The sequence below is a fragment of the Sarcophilus harrisii genome, chromosome 4, assembly GCF_902635505.1.
Source record: "Sarcophilus harrisii chromosome 4, mSarHar1.11, whole genome shotgun sequence".
NCBI classification, from domain to species: domain Eukaryota; kingdom Metazoa; phylum Chordata; class Mammalia; order Dasyuromorphia; family Dasyuridae; genus Sarcophilus; species Sarcophilus harrisii.
Genome location: NC_045429.1, coordinates 239,356,238 through 239,380,055, shown reverse-complemented (window position 1 = coordinate 239,380,055; position 23,818 = coordinate 239,356,238). Strand labels below are relative to the sequence as shown.

Below are 23,818 nucleotides of genomic sequence, written 5' to 3'. Positions count from 1 at the left end.
TGAGAAGTTCTGTTATATTATTTATTTTGTCTTGTCATATTTTCTGGTTCAGTGTGATATAGTTTTCAGTCATTGTCATCTTTGTCATCCTCCTCCTCCTCTTCTTCCTCTTCCTCTTCCTCCTCCTCACCATTAACAGCAGCATTAGCAACATAACTAATATACATTGCTTTAAGGTTTTTGGAGTACTTTACATACTAACCTCATTTAATTTTTGCAGCAGTCCTGTGAAGTTGGTGGTAATACCATTTTGAAGATGAGGAAACTCGGAAGCTGATAGGATTCTGGGTTTAAATGGTTAAGTGATTTACCTTCTAGTTATCTTCCCAGGTGTGTCACACACACACTCTCTCACTCTCATTCTCTCTCTCTCTCTCTCTCTCTCTCTCTCTCACACACACACACACAAAACCATCTACCTTGAGGATTATATAGCATAGAAGCTTTCAAAGATTTTCTAATTCCAAGTCTGGGACATCAAATGGCCTAGCATTTATAGAATCATATTTATTTGATTTTTTTTTTGTTGTTATATAATTTAAAAAAAAATTATTAAGTAGGCCTTTGTATCTCAAGTAACAAGTATTGCCAAAAGAAATTATCTCAAGAAACCCTACTAAAAGAAATAAAGAATAGTTTTTATTTTTAATATAGTAGAGTTAGAACCATTACGTATAATTGTAACTGTAAATATAATTGTAACTGTTTACTTACTCTGCCACTAGGTGCACTACCACTAGGTTTTCAGAATCTCAGAGCTCCAAAAGCTTCATATTCTTTTGTGGTAGACATGATAACAATAATGAAAAATTGCTCTCTTCTGAATTCTTTAGTTTCTTTAAGTGTGTAAGGTTAATTGCCATGTAGAATTTTTTAAAATAGCTTTTAAAGATTTGCTTTTTTAGAAATATTGATGCTGTGGTTCTGATCATTTGAACTTATTAAGAACATAAATCCAGTGGTTTTAGTTTAGTATTTCTTAGAAAAAAAGAAGTTATTGTGTTAAGGAAACTCTTCTAGTTACCTTGAATAGTAGACTCCAATTTTAATAAGACCAAAATCTATTCATTCCCAAGAAAATATAGTAATTTTTTAAAATTAAAGCTTTTTATTTTCAAAACATATGCATGGATAATTTTTCAACAGTAAACCCTTACAAAATTTTGTTCCACTTTTTTCTCCTCCCTCCCTCCCATATATGTTAAACATGGTAAAAATATATGTTAAATCCAGTATATACATAAATATTTATACAGCTGTCTTGCTGTACAAGAAAAATCAAATCAAAAAGAAAAAAAATGAGAGAAAATAAAATGCAAGCCAACAACAACAAAAAAAGAGTGAAAATGCAATGTTGTGATTCACATTCAGTTCCCACAGTCCTCTCTTTGACTTTATCACAAGATCATTGGAAATGGCCTGAACCATCTCATTGTTGAAAAGAACCATGTCTATCATAATTGGTCATCGCATAATCTTGTTGCTGTGTACAGTGATCTCCTAATTCTGCTCATTTCACCTAGCATCAGTTATTTAAGTCCCTCCAGACTTCTCTGAAATCATCCTGCTGGTTGTTTCTTATAGAAAGCAATAATATTCCATAACATTCATCTACTAGCATATAATAATTCTTTGGGGTTTATTTGCCCTTAATTTTCTGTCAGTGCCCCATTCTCTTTTTCCATTTCATATATCCCTATTTTCATCTTGTGCAGGAGAAAAGTTGGAGTGCCTGATCTCTTCTGACATTTAAGTCCACTTTTTTTTTCTATACTTGTATGTCTAAGTTCCTTTAGTTCATTGGGGAGATATGGCCACTCACACAGCTTTTTGATGAAGGGGAGTCACTATTTAGAATCTTTCTGGTAATATAGGATCACTAGTTCTTTATCATTTGCCCATATCCTTTAAAAACCTATCAAGCTCCATCACTTCTTATCTGCTAGATTCTGCTCTGGTCTTTCTTATATAACAAAAGTTCCAAAAGGTTGGGACTTTATTTTGGGATTTTGTATTTTAGCTCTACTCATACCAGATACTGAATAAACGTTTTTGACTGATTTCCAAGGTATCTTGAAGAGATTGTTTCATTAAGTGAGAAATTAGATTAGATGACTCTTGAGGTCTTCTTATATTAGAATTCTGTATTGTTTATAGCAGCAAAAACCATGATGTGGTTGGTCATGGTTATGATCAGTTGCCCACCGGTGGCCTTGGGGCTATCTTCTAATTGGCATTGAATCATGTATAGTAATTTTAGCAAGAAGATTTTAGCCCAGGTACCAAGGCCAAAAGAGGGAAGAAAGTACAGGGTAAGAGGACTACAAATATTTGATAATTTTGCTGGGGGAGGGGGGGAGCGGGAGTCAAGATTTTGAGAAGGAATCTGAAACACAGTACTCATTAGTATTTTAATTTTTTATTTTCTTAACATTGTTGTAGTTCTTGAAATTTGGCCTTTTTTGGGTTTTTTTATTTTTTGAGATGAGTGTAAGGAACTTGAAATTATAAATTAATATTAATCATTAATTGTAGAGGGCTGGAATTCTGGAGAAGTATACTTGAAACAAAGTGTGAAGTCAGTGGAATTGATGAAATAATGGTTCTTTAGTTCACATATTATATACTTAGTACTTAGTATGGTGATGTAATGGTTCTCCAAGTTCACATATAATTAGTATGCTGTAATGATGTAATTACAATAAAGTATATAAGGGCTAAGAAGGACTGGAAGAGAGACATTCTATCTTTGACCAGTCTCGTGGTGGCTCTTATACCTCTTGCACTGTGATCAAGACTGGACCAGAATAAAGAATCTAAACTATTCTTGACCATTCTCATAGTGTCTATCCTGCTGAGACTAAGGCCCTTCTGGAGGACCTCCAGAAAGCTATCCCGAACATTATAACTGTTGTAAATTGCTGATTACTATGGTAGACTATGGTCAGTACTGAGAGTGCTCTGTACTCTGTAAAGAGCATAATAATTTTTGAAATAATGAATCAAAAGTCTAAAAATGATCTTAGAAATTAGTTTTTCCCTCTTTCAATAGTTATGAATTTTAGTGCAAATTATTTAAATAAGGGCCTCGTTTTTCTTTTTAAGAATCATTTTCTAGTATTTCTGAGTTCATGTTCTTTTAGTTTGCCTTTTTCCAGAGTTCCATATAGTTCAAATCAGTTCTTGAAGCTGTTTTCTAGAAGTGATTTTACATGTTTCCACAAGTTTAAAGAAAAATGAGGAAAGTCTCATGATTGGCAAAATTGTTCAAGCAGAAATTCTGTACTTGTATTTTTTTCTATCATATTTACAAATTATGAATATTGTACTCAACAGAAAAAAGATAGAAGGTATGGCAAGGCCCAGATAAATAAAAAATGAAATTGATTTATAATTATCATTGATTACTGATATGATAGTCATTTCCTTATCATCTTTCCAGGTATGGCTATACCATCAACTGATCTGGCTATTGGAGACCCTAAATCAAAATCAATATCAAAGTAGGAAAAAAAAAAAATTCAGCAAGAATTCTCCCAGGCCCCAAACAAAACAGACTTAATATTTTATAGTCAATCATAATGTACCACCAGATGGCGCCCACTATCAATTCAAATGATACCATTTACTCTGTCATTTTATTTTGTTGTGCTTATTGTTACAATGGAAATGGAAAGTTTTATTTAAAAAGGAAAACAGGAAAAAAAATGCAGTTTAAGGAAAGAACAGAATAATTAAATCAAGAAGGTATAGAATAAGGATAAAGTCATACATTAGTGCTCAACATGGTTTATTTAGGAATTCAGAAAAAAGTAGAAATAAAATTGGAATAAAATATAACATTAGAAATATAATTGTTTTCTAAATTCTCATACAGATTTGATCTCTTCCCTCCTCCCCACTATCCTATTTGATTAGTACATATGAGCTAATTTTGAACATAATATCTTTTGTTTTTACAGATTAAGTCCAATTACATCAGATTGAGGAAATGTCAGTTCTTTTGTTTCATGAGGATTTTGACTTTTTAAAAAATTTTCTAATCATGTAGTCATTTAGCCTTTTTGAATTTCACACATTATGAGGATTTCTATTGGTGTGGGGAAGTTTCTTTACTTCATAAAACCCTCAGGTGTTTGATGTATTGACGTGGGAGCTGTTGGAATACATGGGAGCCACCTGACACTGGCTGATGGAGATACAATCCAGACCTGCATAATGGATCTCCTCTTGTGAGAGGATGATACAAGGAGACTGAGAGGCAGTTGCTGTTCTCTGACCTCTCTGACTGAGAGGCTGTTTGCATTGTCTGACCTCTCTCTTCTTCCCTCTGCCTCCCAATTTATCTCCTTCCTAGTTCTTAACATCTGTGTCAGCAAAGACTGCCTTGCAACTCCTTCAGATGTTATGATTCACAGCTATGGAGGGTCTTGGAGAATTGACCTGTCCCTTAACATATAGTGACCAAGTAGAATATATATTATTTTTATTACCCATTTTACTAAATTTTTGAGAGGAATGCCCATGACAATGTAATCACAGATTCTTAAAATAATCATATTTGGTTGTTGTTGTTGTTATTGTTTTTTTATTAAATGAATTTGTATATATTAACCAAGTAGAATGTAGCTTTATTTTCTCTTTAGAAGCATTATCATTTAGTGATTGATGTTAGACTTAATTGGGTTCAAAGCCTCCTAGTTCTGTGGACCTGGGCAATTCATTTAATCTCTTAGTCTCATACTTCCACTCTTTAAATTGGGAATAATAATTTAGTGGCTACTTTAGTGGTTGTTATGAGACTCATGTGATATGTATAAAATGTTATAAAAATATAGTTATTATTTCTCACAGCAGATTGTTGTAGAGAAACTATATGACACCCTTAGCAGAAGTGGAGTCGTCTGGAGTGGAATCTGAGGAAGTGTTGAAGTAATTTGCTGGGAAATCTTGGCCTCTAGCTTTTTGTATAGCTTTTTAGTAATATAAATAAATAAATAAGACTTCTTTGTAGAAGGTGAAAATTTATTTTGGCAAATATAAAAATGAGATGTATATTTTATATGTGTATTACATACATACATATTTGCATATTGCATATACACACTTATATATTTTGAATAACTTAACAAAAAAGGAGAAGCTACTACATTTGGCAAGGCCCAAATGAATAAAGAATGAAATTAAGAGATAATGATTGGTTACTTATAGAGTAGTCATTTTCAAATTGGAAATTAAAATCCATTGGAAACTAGAAAAAAATATGAACAGGTGATATGGTATATAATTGAGGCAATTACAACATGATTTATTTGCAGAAGCTGTTGATGCTGAAAAATGGGAAATAGACAAAAGAACAGACCTTAACAGACTATTATCATTGCCTAAGGAAATTTTTAATTTGTGCAAGTTAGTTGTCTTAACAGAGACTAAATAGTGAAAAACTGCCTCATCTGGAAAACACTTGGTATTCTTGCTAGACAGGAAGAGGTGAAAACCCTAGGTCAATTTTGATTTTTGATATTAACTCATTTTAAAGATCATAGAGGGCAGGGCCTTAAAAGATTATTGGTATTATCACCCTATCAGATAGCTGTACTTAAATAGAAGAAAGATAAATGAGTTTGTGATAACCTTAGTGAAAGATCCAATTGAACAAAACTATCTGGAGAACATTTAAGAATAAAACTGGAAAAAAATTTATGAATAATGGAAAAGATCTGTAAAGATTTTTATACAAACTCACTATCAGTGAGAATAGAACAGCCATGTGTGGAATAAACATGATGGATGTATGTGAGCTGTATAAAGAAGTGGAAAAATAAATATGGGAAGAAGACTAAGCATACACATAGAGGAAGTCTATACTGGAAGTGACAGGATTTTGAGGGAAATGAAGAATGAATTTTTCTCAAGGTATCCAAAGTAATAGAGAGTACCAGTGACTTGGGAAATGTCTAAATACTTGAGTATCCCAAAAAGGAGACTCAAAAGTGTATTTAATAATTACTATTCTTATTTCTACAAACATCTTTAAGAATACTATATACACAAACATGTATCTAGAGCATTTTTCATGAAGGTTTGAAAAGAGAAAAGTCAAGCTTTTAAAAATGATATAATAGATTGTATCTGTATAGTAATACAGTTGATTGAAAAGTTCAAAGAATTAAAAAGACTTATTGATTGTTGGTTATTTTTAAAAAAGCATTTATTTGGTAAATGTAAGGTTAATTTAAATAACCTCTTATACATATTTGGGAACACTTATCTTTGAGAAAAGGAATAGAATCTTAGAGTCTGACTGTAAATGCTATCTGTGGAAAAAAAAATAGTAGGAAAAAAATGAAGAGAAATTCTTTATTGAGATGACTTGGGAGTTAACTGTTCTGCAGAAAGTTTATGAGGAACAAGAGTTAAACTGAAGTTGAGAAAGACTGAAAAGATTTTGAGAGAACTGTGTGATGTCCTGAAGATTCCTGAGAAAAATGATCATATTATGGTTTCATTATTTTAGAGGGGTCATCATTTATCATTAGTTAGAAGAGAATCTGACTGTGACCTTTCACATAACTGATACATTGTTACTATTAATTATTGTTTCTATTAATATATTACACATTAACATTGATTGGCATTATGCAAATAGTTTAAGACTGAGAAATGAAGTTTGTGGGGAAAGTGTTTTTTCTCTCTTTAAAAATGAACTGGGCATAAGGCTTGGAACTTATGCAGAAGTTTTACATTTGTGGAGATTTATCAGGAAATTCAACTCATATGTACTAAATTGCCTTTGGGTGCAGTGTGAGAGAGTGAGTAAATAGCAAGTTGAAGGATGAGAGGTTGGTGTGTGTACAAAGAACATCAGTAAGGTACATCTTCATATCCTGCATTTCACTTCATGGGAATTGATACATGTTAAAGCTTGTTATATGTAAGTTCTTGTGTCTTTTTCATTTGAAGTGTGACACGAAACTCTTCTCCCTTGTAAATGCCCCCCAAAAGCATTCTTCAAATAAGTAGTTCCATAACATAAAGTGTTATGGAAGAGTGGAATGTTATAGTGGATATTTCTTTTTGTGTATTATTCATGTTATTTATATTAAAGGTCTACTGTGGTCCCGTTGAACTATAAAATTCTGTATTTCTCTCAAAAACCAAATTGATGAAAAATGCCATTGTCCAGAATATGATACATTTGAATGGAAGGCTTGTAGAATTAATCATCAGTATGTTACATATGTTCTTATTATCTAATATTTTTGAAATATTAGCTGCATAGAAAGACATATTTAATCCTTTGATTATTAATATAAAGTGAATTATAAAGCAGAGACATATACATGCTATCCAGAAGTGTTTGTTACTTTTATGGTTTGGCAGGCATTGATGGATTGTGATTTGTTGAGTTGCAAAAATGTTTTTATCTATGTCTATTATCTAATAAATTAATAGTCTAATATTAATTAAATTTAAGCAAATAGTACCCCTCTTCATATTTTCATTCTCAAGTTACTTTAAAAACATCTAATCATCCCTATGGGCCCTTTTTTCCCCGAGAAAAGAATGTTAAAATCCACTTTGTATTCAGTTCTCCCAGATAAAAAAGGTAACTTGGATCCCTTTTTCTTGTCAGTATCATTTTATTGATAACTCTGTGAAGTTCATTGCCAGTTAAGTTTTTAAGTTGAGAGCAGGAATGTCCACACAAGTATAATATTCTACATTATTAGTGATTGTGTGATTTAAAGTAATTTTCTTTGCTTTCTGCCAGTTAGAGCTTATATTTCTTGGGTATATTCTACAATAGAGATAAAGGCTTGATATAAGTAGTGGTGGATTCTTAGTTGAAAGAGATCTTTATTATGGTTCATACTTTTATATATGCAGTAGATACCCATGTTGTTGTTGTTTTTCCTCCATATTAATGAAATAAAAAGTAGCACCTGTTAAGTAATTTCAGTAAAGACATTTTATTAACATTGTATTTACTTAAGCATTTAATGGTGCTTAAAATATGTTTATCACAGACTCCCGTTTTAACATTGTTTAAATCTTGCAATGAAAAGATAATTTTTGAATTTTGAATATTTTTAACATCCTATTCAGTTAAAAATTACTCATTGTATCAGCTAAAATTATTTCAGTAAAAATTTACTCATAGAGAATTATTTCAAAAAGCAAGAGCAATAAAGAAAAAATTACTCTTTGTTATGGTTGATGTTTTTTCATATAGCAATAACATTTCTTTCACTATGATGTATGTTCATATTGCCAATAGGTGCAGCATCTTAGACAACCAGAATATGAAATTAATTACTTCTTGATTTTCAAATAGATCATATAAAGGCTTTTATTGGAGCTAGGAAATATGAAATATGCATTTTGAATGATCAGAAAAGTTCAGATTGTAGTGAATGCTTCATTTTCTAACCTCCAGGACATAATTGATGAAGTAGTTTGAAACATGAAAAACACCATGTTAGCACTCTTCTAATCAGTATTATGATGAATTTATTGAAATTTATAAAGCTGGGAAGTTTTGGAAGTCAGTGGTGTCTCCATATATCATATTTCATCACCATACAAAAAACCATGAATTAGAGAGAGAATTAATTATTCAGTGATAAACTAGATCATTCTGAAATGTAGGATAGTCATTTTAAACTATCAAGGAGTTTCCTTTACTCATTCTTCATTCATTACCTTTCTCCATTGTTATGAATAAAAATTTCACATTAAAATTGTTTTTAACCAAGGTAACCCATCTATTATTGTGCTGAAGAAATGGGAACTTTTGTGAATGTTAAAAATAATTGTGCCTTTTTGTCTTTGACTCCCATGCCTATACTTACCTTTCCATCTTCCTTTCTTTTCTTTTTTCTTTAGTGTTGCTTTTCTAAATGGAACTGTTTCTTATGAAAAGTTTGGAGAGATTATATTGCAATCTGATAGAAAAATTAAAAGGGTTTCAATATAACTTTATGTAAAATTCTATTCCAAAACAGTATTCATAGAGTTTTCCTAGAGTTATTTAAAGAACCCAACTTAGACCAAAGTATTTAGTATTTCTTTAATTCTTTTCTTTTCAAAGTTAGTCCTGACATTGAACTACATGTACAGGGACTTTTGGCTGCAGATAATGTCAAATGCATAATTCTGGATGCTGACATGACAATTTCATGACTCTTTATGATCTCATTCTCATTTACTAAACACTAGGCACTTTGCTAAACACTGAAGTTACAAAAAGGAAAACAAAGTAGTTGCTGCTTTCAGGGAGCTTACAATATATTTACTCGAAATGATATGTACACAAATTAGTAGCTAGAAAATACAAAGTAATTTGGAATAGGGAATGAACTAGTAATTAGAGAGAATCAGCATAGATCTATTATAAGAAATGATTCTTGAAGGAAACTTGGAATTCTAAGGTAACGAAGGAATGTGTTCCAGTTATGGGGCCTATAGCCTATGTAAAGATGACACCTCAAATCATGAGAATATCATGAACAGGGGACAGTAAGTAAATAGGTCATTTTGGCTGGTGAGTAGAGGGGGTGTGAAGACAACTTCTTTGTAATAAGTATTGGAGGATAGGTGTGAATAGGTTAAATTGTGGAGCCAGATTGTGTTGGGTTTTAATGTTAGAATTTGTATTTTACCCTAGAGGCTACAAAGAACTACAAGAGCTTTGTGAGTACAGAGAAGAGTGACATGGTCAGTTCTGTAATTTAGGAACTTAATTTTGGCACTCAGAACAAGGAAAAAAGTGATAGTGGTGGTAGGGAAGTGCATCTACCTCATTAAATTCCATTGGTCCTTTTTTTAAGAAGCAAAAAAGGGACACTTAGAAAGGGTCTTACCCACTGAGTAGTTCAATAGGGGAAAAAATAATGCTTATTGAAGCTAATAAGTTAGTCAGCAATTGATTGACTTATTTACATAGATTGACATAGTGGTAGATTCTATGGAACACATAACAGGAAAAGACAGTTCTTTAATAGAACTTTTTAACTAATTAAACAAAATTAGCACTCACTAGGAAAAAAAAAGCTGTAGTTAACCTTTTTCCCTAAGGCAGTATAGGCAATTCTTGATGTTAGCATTGGTTTGAGCAGTAGGCCCTCTTTGAATATAATACTGTGATTTCATCAATTAATAGATTTAATTCCATTCATAATATCCATTCTGTGTAACTCTTATACAAATACTTCACTAAATCTTTGATAAGGGTGGGATAATCATCATGGTAGAGAATTTATAATTCTTTTGACATTGATTACCATTTAAATTTTTTTTTATTTTTTTAGGTTTTTATATAGACACACACATTTATTTATTTAATTTATTATTATTTTTTTTTACATATTTCAGTATAAGTCATGTTGGGAGGAAAAAAATTAGAATAAAAGGGGAAAAAAAAAACCATAAGAAAAAAGGAAAAAAGAAATGTGAAAATATTTGCTTTAATCCACATTCAGTAGCTATAACTCTCTTTGGACACAGATGACATTTTTCATCCAAAGTTTATTGGAATTGCCTTGGATCACTGAATTGCTGAGAAGAGCTAAGTCTATCATATTTGATCATCACACAATCTTGCTGTTGCTTGGTTCAGTGTTTTCCTGGTTCTGCTCACTTCATGTAAAGGCCTTTATAGGCCTTTCTGAAATTAGCTTTGTTTGGGACAAAAAGACCTACCCAAATTGACTACTACAGAGATCACTCATAGAAAGCAGAATTATTTATTAGAATCTTGCGAAGCGGACCCCATCCTGGTCTGTGAGCAAAATTCACAGCAGGATAGGGCCAGAGCCTTGAAAATGCTTATAGCTTTTATACATTTCAGACAAAGAACCTCCAAAATCCCACCTTCTATATGTTGTGATTGGCCACATAAATCTACTGTTTCCCTAGTTGGTCAGTGGAATGTAGTAGACAAGGTGATATACAGTTTCTTTGGCCACGGAGTCTGGGCCTTATCTAAAATCATGTGACTCCGGAGAAGCCTAAGCTGAGGCCTATAAGGCTTGATCTACTTTAGAATCTGTAAGTTCTTCACCTTTTCCCACACAGCCTGTTCACCATTTCTTATAGAACAATATTATTCCATTATTTTCATGTACCATAACTTGGTCAGCCATTCTCCAACTGATGAGCATTCACTCACTTTCCAATTCTTTGCCACCACAAAAAAAGATACTATAAGTATGTTTGTACATGTGGGTCTGATGTGGGAAAGATTCCAATCTTTGATTCCCAACCCCCCCCTAGTTAATGTAAATTATCCTTTGACTCACAAATCCTGGTCCCTTTGAATTCCAATAGAAGATCCGACCTGGACCTGTCCCAGCCCCACCCGGATCTGAGCCAACTTTGGGGTTACACCCTAAAGCCCCTCGAGTTAAGTTTCCTACTATAAAAGGGCCACACTGGGAACCCCTCTTGGCAGAGATTCCAAACATGCCAGCCATGTGAGGATCCTCTGTCGACTGGACCCTCTGTCCAGTGCCCTCCTTATCTCTACCTTCTCCTATCTCCTACTTCTAAACTCAATAATAAATCTCTTTTATCAATCTAGCTCTCGGGCCAATAAATGCTTTTATTGGGAATTCCGCGCTGCTACTAGACCTCATATACCGCCATATCCTTGCGCCGAATCCAAGGGGGTTGCAGGAGAACTCTGTTTGACTCTCTGTACCCCAAACCTGCCACTAGACCTTAACTAAACCCTAATTTCATTTAGGTACCCCAAATCTAGACCTCAACACATGTGGTCTACACCTCAACAATCTCACAGAGTTGTAAGGATCAAATGAAGTAATATCCAGAATGTCTCAAAATTTTAGTCACACATAGTGCTTTACACACTTTTAAACAATATATAAATTTAATTATGAAACATAAAGATTTAAAAGAGGAATGGCTCCAGTGGATTTGTGCATGACCCCTTGTTGAAGATTTGTGGGATAATGAGAAGAGTTGTATAGATTCGGAGATATGAGTGAATTGTGAATCTGCATCAGATGTTGGAAGGAACTATGTCAGTGAGATTGTTCATTTAGTGACTCCATGAACCATAGCGTGCCAGACTCTTTTGTCCTTTACTATCTCCTAAAGTCTTCTCTGAGCTCATCTTCATTATTTCTATGAAATTTTTTTATCCATTTCATCTTCTACTGTTCCCTTTTCTTTTTGCCTTCAATTTTAACCAATATGAGGGCCTTTTCCAGTGATTTTTGTCTTCTCTTGTGACTAAAATAGTTAAGTTTCAACTTCAGTATTTGTCCTTCCATTGAATAGTTTGAATCAATTTCTTTAAATATTGACTGATTTGATCTCCTTGCTGTCCAGGGGACTCTTAAAAAGTTTTCTTTTAGCACCATAATTAGAGAGTGTCAATTTTGCAGTGCTCTGCTTCCATTATAGTCCACCTTTCACAGCTGTACGTTACTTCCAGAAAACCATAGCTTTGACTTAACAAATTTTTGTTAGCAAGATGATGTCTCTGCTTTTTAGTACACTGTCCAGATTTGTCATAGTTTTCCTTCTAGGAAAGGCATGTTTTAAAAAAAAATTTTGGTTATATAATAGCTATCTGTAGTGATTTTTAAACCTAAGAATACTAAATTTGATTCTGCTTTCATTCCTGCCCCCCCCCCCCCCCCCCTACTATTTGCCAGGAAATTATGGGACCAGTTGCTGTAACACAATTTATTGCTGTTTTTTTAAAATATTAAACTTCAAGCCAGATTTATAATCTCATCTTTTATCCTCATCAAAGGCTTCCTAATTCTTCTTCACTTTTTTCCCTTAGAGTGGTACTGCTTGCATATCTGAGATTGTTTGTTTCTCTCAGCAACTTTAATTCTGTTTTTTTATTTTAAAAACATATACATAGATAGTTTTCAACATTCACCCTTGCAAACCTTTTGTTTCAAGTTTTTTTTCCTCCCTCCCTTTTGCCACATCTGCTCCCCTAAATGGCAAATAATCCAATATATGTTAAATATGTGCAGGTCTATACATATTTCCATACTTATCAGCCTGCACAAGAAAAACAGATCAAAACAAAAAAAAAAAAAAAAAGAGAAAACAAAATGCAAGTAAATAACAAAAAAAGTGAAAATACTATGTTGTGGTCCACACTTAGTCCCCACAGTCCTCTCTGTGGGTACAGATGACTCTATCACAAGACTATTGGAACTGGCCTGAAGCACCTTGCTGTTGAAAAAAGCCACATCCATCAGAATTGATCATTGTATAATTTTGCTATTGTTGTGTACAATATTCTCCTAGTTCTGCTCACTTCACTTAGCAACTCTATTCATTTAGTTCATGTAAATCTGTCCAGGCTTTTCTGGAAAAATCCTGCTGATCATTTCTTAGAGAACAGTAATATTCCATAACATTCATATAACATATCTTATTCAGCCATTCTCCAATTGATGGGCATCCACTCAGTTTCCAGTTCTTTGCCATCACAAAAAAAGGCTGCTACAAACATTTTTGTACATGTGGCTCCTTTTCCCTTTTTTTATGATCTTTTTGGAATACAGGCCCAGTTGAGACACTGTTGGTTCAAAAGGTATGCACAATTTGATAGTCCTTTGGACATGGTTCCATGTTGTTCTCCAGAATGGTTGAATCAGTTTAGAACTCCACCAACAATGTTATTAGTGTCCCAGTTTTCCCACGTCCCCTCCAACACTCATAATTATTTTTTCCTATCATCTTAGTCAGTCTATAGTGGTGTGTAGTGGTACCTTAGAGTTATCTTAATTTGCATTTCTTTGATCAGTAGTGATTTAGAGCATTTTTTTTTCATATGACTAGACATGGTTTTAATTTCTTCATCTGCAAATTGTCTTTTCATATTCTTTGACCATTTATCATTTGGAGAATGACCTTTATTCTTATAAATTTGAATCAATTCTCTATATAGTTTAGAAATGAGACACCTTTGGAACTCTTGGATGTAAATTCTCCCTACCTCCATTTACTGCTTCCCTTCTAATCTTGTCTGCATTGGTTTTATTTGTACAAAAATCTTTTAACTTAAAATATTCAAAAATTACCCATTTTGCATTCTATAATGTACTCTAGTTCTTTATTGGCCACAAATTCCTTCCTTCTCCCCAGATCTGAGAGATAGACTTTTAGAATTCTTACAAGGTGCTAAGTCACTGGAATTGATAGAGACAATAATTATCTAATTTAACATAGTACTTAAACAGTTCTCTAGTTCACTAATGCACTTAGTACTTATTAGAGTTCCACAAAATTCACACCTTTAAGAGAGCATATGTAAGCTAGGAGCCTCAACCAGGATTCAGTCCAGGAGATTCACAAGTCAGAGAGAACAAGCCCACTTTCAGAGGTGGAGACAGATTCATTCCATTTTCTACCTTTGTGCTGGCTGGAGACTGAAGCTGAAGAGAGCAAAGGACTAACGGTAAGAGCTCTGGGAAACAAGGACAGAGATCTCTAAGAAAGCTGATTGGGCCCAAGGAAGGAGACAATATTGGAAAGAGAAAATAAAGGATTTGGACTTTTATCCCTGGCTGCATTTGAGGTGATTATTACTCTGAACTGAAACTAAGGCTGCTCCCAGAAGCCCCCCACGAAACCTGCTCCCAGAGAACGATTATACTTTAGAGAAGAGAGTATTACAGTAGACTATTCTTTGTTCTTTTGATTTGCTTATAGTATCATAAACCCTTATCTTGGTATAAGATCTTAGGTGTTGGTCAATGCCTAGTTTCTGTCATATTAATTTCCAATTTTCCCAGTAATTTTTGTCAAATAGTTGAGTTCTTAGGTGATCTTTCTTGTATAGTTCTTTTATATTTGTATTCAATTGCACATATCTTTCCCTCCCTTTTTTTTTTGAATATTTTTTTCTCAATTGCATGTAAAAAAAATTGGATATTTATTTTTTTTTTTTAAGATTTTGAGTTTTAAATTCTCTTTCTCCTTCCTTGAAAGGATTGCTTTCCTTTGTTCCTCAATGATTTGTAAAATCTCCTCAGATAGCCATTTTGCTTTCTTTATCTTTTTTTTTTGGGGGGGGGGGAGAGGGATATTTTTTGTTACTTCCTCTTACACAATATTGCAAACCTATGTCCATAGTTCTTTAGACTCTCTTTATCTACCAGATTTGATACCTTAAATATATTCCTCACTACCACTTCATATTCATAAGGGATGTTATTGAGGTCATCTCTATATGTTCGGTGTTTTTCTCTAATTTCTTCAAAGTAAGTATACATTTTGCAATAAGAAACTCATGATATGAGCCATAGACAGTTCTGAGTCTTATTTAATTCACTGGATAGAGCTTCTGTCCCTTTAATTTTTAAGTCTGATTTTGATATTGACTATCTGGTGATATTTATATGCAGTCATCTTTAGGGTTGTTGAAAAGTAGTGTTTGCTGTGACAGAATTCTATTAGACCTTTCCCTGCTTCATTTTTCACTCCAGAGTCAAAGTTGCTTGTTTATTGCAATTATCTTTTGATTTCCTGCTTTAGAAAAGAAATCCCTATGATGAATGTGACTTTTTAAAAAATTTATTTTTAGATGATATTTTAGGTCTTGAGGTGAAAGATGAGGTCTTTAGGTCTTAGATGAAAGAATTGATCAACTTTGACTTCTTTGGTATTAGTGACTGGAGAATAGATGTTGAATGGTTTGCTTTGGATTTGAACAAATATCATTCTGTTATTTTTGAGATTGTATCTTCCCATACTTCTTCACATCTTTATTGATTTTGGAGGCAACTCCACTTCTTGTAATGGATTTTTGCCTGCACTAGTATATATAAAATGATTATCCAAATTAAATTCATCTATTCCCATTCATTTTAAGTTCACTGATATCCAAGATGCCATTTAATCTTTATGTCTCCTGTTTGACCACATCCATATTATCTTGTTTCATAGATCTTACTTTCTAGTTTTCTATGCAATATTTTTCTTTTACATCATTGGATTTTCCTTTTTACATCATTTTCCTTTTCAGATACATTCTCAGCTGAGTTTCATTTTGGCTTTGACCAAACTACTTCATTCTTTATGGAGCTCTTAATAGTTGTCTTCTGCTCTTCCCCAGTCATGTGTTGGATACCTTCTGACTTACTTTCAGTTTCATATATTTTATCATTTCAGTAACATCCATGGGGGTTTCTTAGCAAAGATAGTGCCATTTACTTTATTGTCATCACCTTTTGTCAGAATTCTTCATTATGTCTGGTCCATTTTAGGTAACCTTACATGGCATAGCTTATAATCTCATTGAGCTGTGCAAGTCCCTCCTCCACAACGAGGCAGTGATCCAGTCAGTAATACGACAGACTTTGGAATGGATCTGAAAGATAGAACCAGAGAAGTATTCTCTTCCATGGCAGTGTTGGAGTTCATCTTATACCCCTATACAGAAATATTTTGTGTTTATTTCTTTCCTTCACATATGCTTTCCTATCATTTTTAGTCTTGACCCTCAGCAGTTCTCATTTGAATTGCTGCAGTAGTTTGCTGATTTATCTCTTCAGTCTTTGTTCCTTCTGCACATAAGAATATGATTTCCTGTGTGGACAAGAGTGAGTGAAGCAAGGAAGAAAAAGAGTGAGCTGTATTATCTAACTGAAAGAGGCCAGTTGAATGCTTAGTAGGATAGCTCCTACTATTCACAGATTATTGCTTGTCCTTTGTTTTTGCAGAGGTTGTGACATTAAGAAGGTGATGGCATGACTTGCAAGTAAATTGGATTTAAGGGAGATAGGGTATATATCTTTGCCTGTGGATGTTCTGCAAAGGACTATGAATTCTGGTCATTGAAATCTCACAAGATATCTTGGGGTTAACGGGCTAGATGTCTTTGTAAAGGATCATCTTAAACCCAGGTCACTGATTGGCTAAGAATAGGTCCCAACCTAAGCCTCACTTAGTCATTGTTTAGGCTCTTGATGTCACAAGGGTGAGAATAAATAGCAGTTGTTTCTGTTCTGGTTAGGAACCCTGTGAGTCTTCCTTTCCCAGAAATACAAGACCTTAGTTGACAAAGATCAACATCTCCCACTGCAATCTAGGGCCATCTCTAGTCATCCTGATCTATATCTTGCCAGTAAACTCAGATGGCTCCAGAGGAGAGAGTGAAGCTAGTGATTTTGCACAGTCATGCCTTCCTTAAATTCAGTTTGTTTGCAAGTAATTAACTCTTGCACATCAGTTCAGAGTACCGTAGAGTGTCTCATACACTAATGTTGTCGACATGTACCATGAACTATGTACTAGTATTATTAAGTACTATGTACTTTTTTTCTTACAATTTTTTTCGCTTCCTAATTTTGTTTTACTTAGGCTGTTTAAATTAATTTTCCCTCTACAAAGCATATACTTACCAATTATAGGGGATATTGACTCAGAAGTATGCTGTATGACTATCAGAATCTAGATTGTGTTTTAAAATTTCCCAGGGATAATTCAGAATGGGTAATCAAGAATGAGCTGCATGTTTATAACCTCTCTGGACTGCCTGATTTATTACTTTATGGGTAATATAACAAATATTTCATTGATGTTAATAAAGAGGAGATAGTTATTAGAGAAGTTCTTGAGATAGACTAGAAGAGACATACTAACTGATTAAATATGTGTAGTGAAGGAGAGCCAAGAACTTAAGGGATGCTCTGAGGTTGAAGAGGTGTGCATTTTTGGATATAAGATAATGGATTCTTTTTGGACAGGATAAGTTTGGGCTGCCAATGGAACATCCTGTTTTGAAATGTACAGTAGGCAATTGTTGATTTGAGACCTAGTTCAGAAGAGAGGCCAAGCCAGGATTTGGAAGATTTGGTGGTAATCATTACCATTACCATGGGAACTGATTAGAGAGATATCAAGACAAACAGAGACTGAGAACGGAATGGAAATTTGGAGTACATTCATAGTTAGGGACTGCATTTTAGATACAATTTTAAGAAGCAGCAGTCACTAATAGGTAATTAAATAATATTCACTTCTCTTTTCACAAACAAAGCTACATCTTTAAGTCAATTATTTCTTAAAATTATTTTTTCTTAATATTATTTCTTAAAATCTTGACATCACAGAGTAAGAGTGCTTCTTTGAACTCTAACCCAGTCCTTCAACTTATCAGTGAGAGATTTTAAACCTGAGAAGATTAAGTGACTTGCAAGTGAATTGGATTTAAGGGAGATAGGGTATACCCTTACCTGTGGGTGTTCTGCAACCAACAACTGATAATAGAGTTCTGTCTCCTGATTCCGCAGCTAGACCTTTTTCCATTTTGCAACTTGTATTTTTTGAGATAAACGAACTTTTGTCCTTAATAGTTAAGGAATTATTTTGTTTGGAGTAAATCTGCTCTCTTAAAAAGCTGTATTGGCAGTTAGAGGTATTATGCTTCAAATAAAAGTTTTGAATGTTAGTTTTTCTTATTAGAACAAAATTGTAATATTTGTAAACAATTTTAATTCATGTACTCAGATTTGAAATATATTTGTACTGTCTTTTCAAATCTTAACTAGGGTAATAGATTGTAAACTTGTATATTAAGTAGTTTAAAATGACACTTACTAATCTATTCATCTGGAGGGAGGACTATACACAATAGCATATTGCCTCAGTAAATGCTTATCTTAATAAAGTGAAGCTAAAATAATTTATTCTTTCAATTTTTTTTTTCCTTTTTTAAAGCAGCAGATCGACTAAATAGCTTTTAAAAGCTTCAGCTTTTAGGAAAAATCTAATGCATTACACACATTTTAAATCAATATTGCTTTCTTTAAGAACTTATATTAAGACCCACTTCTCAAAAAGTTAAGAGGAAATAATTTTACAGAATAAAACTAACCAGGGATTAGAAAATGAGTAGGTTAGAGTAGATCAACCATATAAAAGAAGCAACTTGGTTGAATTTACAAAATAAATAATTTAAGCTTTATTTAATCTGAGATCTATGATATAGCAAAATGCTCTAAATGCATTACCCATTTTCTGGGATTTTTTTTTTGGGGGGGCACATTGAATTATTATATTTAGTCAGAATTTTAGATCTTGTTTAGGGAAATGTTTTGAGATTTTTGGTTTAAATGAGATACATGAAAAGTTTCACCCATAAATTGATTTCAAAATGGTAGACAGCTTCAACTTACGTTGCTAGAAAGGAAAAAAAAAATCAGAAAATTAGATTTCTGAAGAACTTTTTGTAACCTTTTTAATATTAACTAAAGCATTTTTTCTTAACATGTTTAAAATATGTTTGTGAACTGATGCTGAGTGAAATGAGCAGAACCAGGAGAACATTGTACATAATAACAGCAAGATTAAATGATGTACTGTACTTGTACTGGACTTGACTCTTCTCAGTAGTATAGTAATTCAAGAAAATTGCAATAGACTTGGGATGGAAAATGCCATCCAGAGAGAACTATGGAAACCGAATTGAAGCATATTATTTTCACCTTTTTTTCCCCTTTTTATTTCACATAACTTCCCCACACTTTGTTCTAATTTTTCTTGCACAATATGACATAGATAGAAGTATATTTTAAAAACTGCACATATTTGCTTTATATCTGCTTGCTTGCTTTCTTCTTGGGAAAGGAGGAAGGGCAAAGAAAGGTAAGGGAGGGAGGGAGAAAATATTGGAATACAAAGTATTTGGAAAAATAAAATAGTATTGAGAAAAAAATGTGTTTGTAATTTCCTTTTGCTTATACTGGAATTACATTGAAAACCAGACTTTAGAAAATATAGAAATAATAAATCCCTTCTCTTTTACTTTTTTTGATGTAGGTCCACGATGGGCATCCTGGAATATTGGCGTATTTATTTGCATTCGATGTGCTGGAATTCACAGAAATCTTGGTGTTCATATATCCAGGGTCAAGTCAGTTAACCTTGATCAGTGGACACCAGAACAAATACAGGTAAAGTTAACTTTTAATGAAATTTAATGTTATTTATAAAATAATGATTATAAAAATATTTATGTAAAATATTTCTGAGATATGTAGCACCTGAGAACTAACATTAAAAGGTATAATTGAAGTATGTATATATGTTCTTTTGAAGGTATTTCTTCTTGACCTGAAATCTAAATGCATAAATATTTCTAGTAAGATTTATATGACTTTTATCTATTACATTTTACTAAAGTTAGAAAAAAATTGATGACCAAAATTTAATCATTTCATCTCCTTGTTTTTTTGTAAGAAATCTCTCTTAGAAGAAACATTTTAGGAGTGTCCTATTGTAAAACTCAAGACAAGTCAAGAAATCCTGTTTTTGCATTTAATATTTACCCCTTTTTTTCTGAAAAAGACAGAATAGTACATTTTATTCAAGTTAATAATTGAAGACAATCTATCTAATTTATATAGTTTGGTGAATCCTGACTGTACTTTAAATTTTTAAGCCCATCTTGATGAATTTGAGTCCTATTGACTTTAAAAGTGAACCCTTCCAATTTTAATACCTTTGATATTATCTCCATTATCATCTTTTTATGTTTTGCAATGAAATATTTTGTTTTGTTTTAAAAATCTAAACAATTATAATACTTCAGATCAATAAAGATTTACATTATAGCATATCTACTATGTGCTTTGCATTACTTGAAGTACTGCTGTTTTTAAATTGGGAAATTAAGAATCTATATAATTTGTTTGCTTGATTAGCCTGGGCACAACTATAAAAAGAAACATTTTAAACCTGTGGTAATTAATACAGACAGTATGGCCAATTATGCATTTTGAGGTACATTGAGATTTTGGAGGCAAGACAAATCAACTTTTTATTTGGTTTGTTTTCTTATAAACTTCTTAACTCTCCAAAGTGCATTTTATTTCACTTGAAGTAACTTTTAAAGATCACCAGTCACTCCTCATTTTCAAGGCTTTCTTTGTATTTTTTATTTTGTCTTAAATTCTTTCTTTATGTCTTTTGCTATTTGTCACTCAATTCTCAAGGTCCATTCCTTAGCCTTCTGTTTTTTATCTTGTATTTCTACCTTGGAGAATTCATCCGTTCTCATAACTTCAGTTGTTATCTGTGTGTATATATAACTTTACATTAAGGTTAGGAGATCAGATGATCCTTTGATCGTATACTTTTTCTGCTTAGAAACTTTTCATTGCTATCTCATTGTATATTAAGTGAAAACATTTTAGTTTATAATTTAAAACCAGTCACCTTCTTTTCTTAATTTATATTTCCAACCTTGTCTCCATGAACTGGTCTGTACTAAGTCTTGTGCATGAATAGATAACAACTTTCTAGCAATTCTATTAGTCTGTTGTCCTTAGCTCAAATGTGCTGAAATTTTATTAGATAGACCATTTCTATTGTGATATATAACAATTTGGGTAAATTCTAGAGTTTTTTTGGTCTAATAAATTGTTCTATGGCATGGATTCTTAGTCTAAAGCACATGATTAATTTTTAAAAATAATCATACTAGGTTTTATACATCCAAATAAAACATCCTCTTTAAGGTAGGTAGCTAGCTATTTTAGGACATTATGCACCTTTTCAGTGATTCTGCCATGGTAAATCACCCTTTAAAGTCACACTCCTATGGTCACTCTTTGATATCTCATAAGCTATATATAAAAGTTATTGACAGTATATAGTTAAATGATCTAAAATGATGTTATTCAGCTGGATCATCCACCTTCATTATTAAAAGTAACTCTAAATTACTTATATTGGTTATTTCCAAAATTCAGATCCTCTAATAAAAAATGAAAGTAGCCTAATAGTGGATATCTAGAAGAGTGTGAAACAGGCTTAGGAGGTAATTCCGAAAGAAGAGCTGTAGAAATTTTTAAGCAGTTATTCCTTAGATAAAAATGAATTGATTGGGGATAGTAATACAAATTTTCTTATTTAAAAGAATGTGGATTATTTTTATCATTAGAAATTAGATGATTAAGTTGACAGAAGTACTGTTATCTCTTTAAAAGAACAACAAAATAAAGCTGGGATTATTGATAAGTTTTTAGACAGAAACTAATATTAAAGTCAGTTCTAGAATTTTGAGACTTAGGAAGACTTTCAGAGATCACGTGATTTAGGCCTATTAACTGAAACACATGTGATAATGTTGTGTGATGAGCAGAGAGCTGGTCTAAGAGCCAGGTACATATGAGTCCAAGTCCCCCATCTAACAAGTAGTGGCTTTCTGCCCCTGGCTAAATCTCTTAATCTCTCAGGGCTCTGAATAACAAAATTGGACAAAAGATGCTAACCTGCATTGGTAGTTTCCACATCTGGGAATTCCATAGATTAGGGAATTCATAGGCTTAGTCCCTAATTCTATCTTCTCTAAGATATCTCTAACAATTAAATGGCTACCTAGCTTCTTCTTGATTGTCTCAGCCATTTTACTTAGTAGTATACATGTTATGTTTCAGTTGGCATAAAGCATGCTTTAGTATGGTTACATGAGATATGATTTAAATAATTTCCCGTTTTCTAGCTATTAGACTAAAATGTCATTGCAAAATTCTAACCACATCAGGAAGTATTTATTTGAATTAATGCTTTTACATTTTTTTTACAAAGAAATACACATTCATAGAAAAATATATAAACTCTTAATAATTCATCCTAAGCCTAGGAATAGTTAGAAAACTTTTGCAGTTCTGGTTCTTGAGTTTACAGTTTAATTGTGGAGACAAGATCTACATAAATTAACCAACTAAAGATTAATATAAAACAACATATAATCAACTGGTAGATTGTGAAGTATTGACTAAGAAAGGAAAGATAGAAATTTTATGGAACAGGTGGCTATATAGTATGGATGGCCAGGAAAGAGGAAAAATAAGACATAAAGGTAAAGGTAAACATGATTTATATGTATAGGGCAGTGTGATGGTCACTATGACTTGAGGAAAGTGAAGTGGACTGAAAAAGAAAGTTAGATATGTTCAGTTTATGACAGTACTGAGTTAATTGAATGAATTAGAACTTCATCTAATAGACTGGGTTAGGGGTGTGATCTTAAGTTCTTTTTTCTTGTTTCATTAAATACAGATATATATTTCTATTTGTATAATATAGATATCAAACTAGTGCAACTAGTAGACTGTAACTTAATCGTTAATATAACTTTATACCAAGAAACAAGATAACCAGACATTTAGAGAAAATAAAAGTTGCTTGTAAGAATTCTGAACAGCAAATCTAGAAGCCTACAGAGGGCTTCTAATAATATAGCAATGTTGTAAAATAAAATAGAAAGTTTAAAAAAATTAAAAATATAGTTTTGCTTTGTTCTTTTAAAGTTATATATGAGACTACTTTATTACATGATTATTTTGGTGTTTGTTTAATCCAGCAATACCACTACTGGATCTGTATCCCAAAGAGATCATAAAAAAGGAAAAAGGACCCACATGTACAAAAATATTTATAATAGTTTCTTCTAATGGCAAAGAATGGGAAATAGAGGAAATGCATAGGCTTCAAGATAACAATATTGTGTTAACATTACTAATTTTTCTTCCCTCTCAATGTTACATGCTGTTTTCATAATTTCTAATATTACCAAATGTAGGGAAGGCAAAATATTGCATATTTTTAAAGAGGAACAATGTAGAAAATTTTGTTTTTAGATTTTATTTTCAGAAAGCATAATTAAGTTAGAAACATAATAGATTGCCAATAAACACCCATGCATATCTGTTTCTGTATTTGTATTTAGGGAGATAATGTCTTTGAGGATTGCACACACATTCATTTATAAGATTGGTGGATTTTTTTTCCCTCCATTTTGAGTGTT

At 32.6% G+C, this 23,818-nt stretch overlaps 1 protein-coding gene across 1 annotated transcript in view; it reads left to right on the top strand.

Moving 5' to 3' along the window:
• The window catches only part of SMAP1 (small ArfGAP 1), a 196,077-nt gene that overhangs the window by 51,820 nt on the left and 120,439 nt on the right, over nucleotides 1-23,818 (top strand). The window contains exon 2 of the mRNA XM_031964663.1: nucleotides 19,825-19,958. Within this exon, the coding sequence (XP_031820523.1) occupies nucleotides 19,825-19,958 (134 nt within the window). The remainder of the gene's footprint in view (nucleotides 1-19,824; nucleotides 19,959-23,818) is intronic.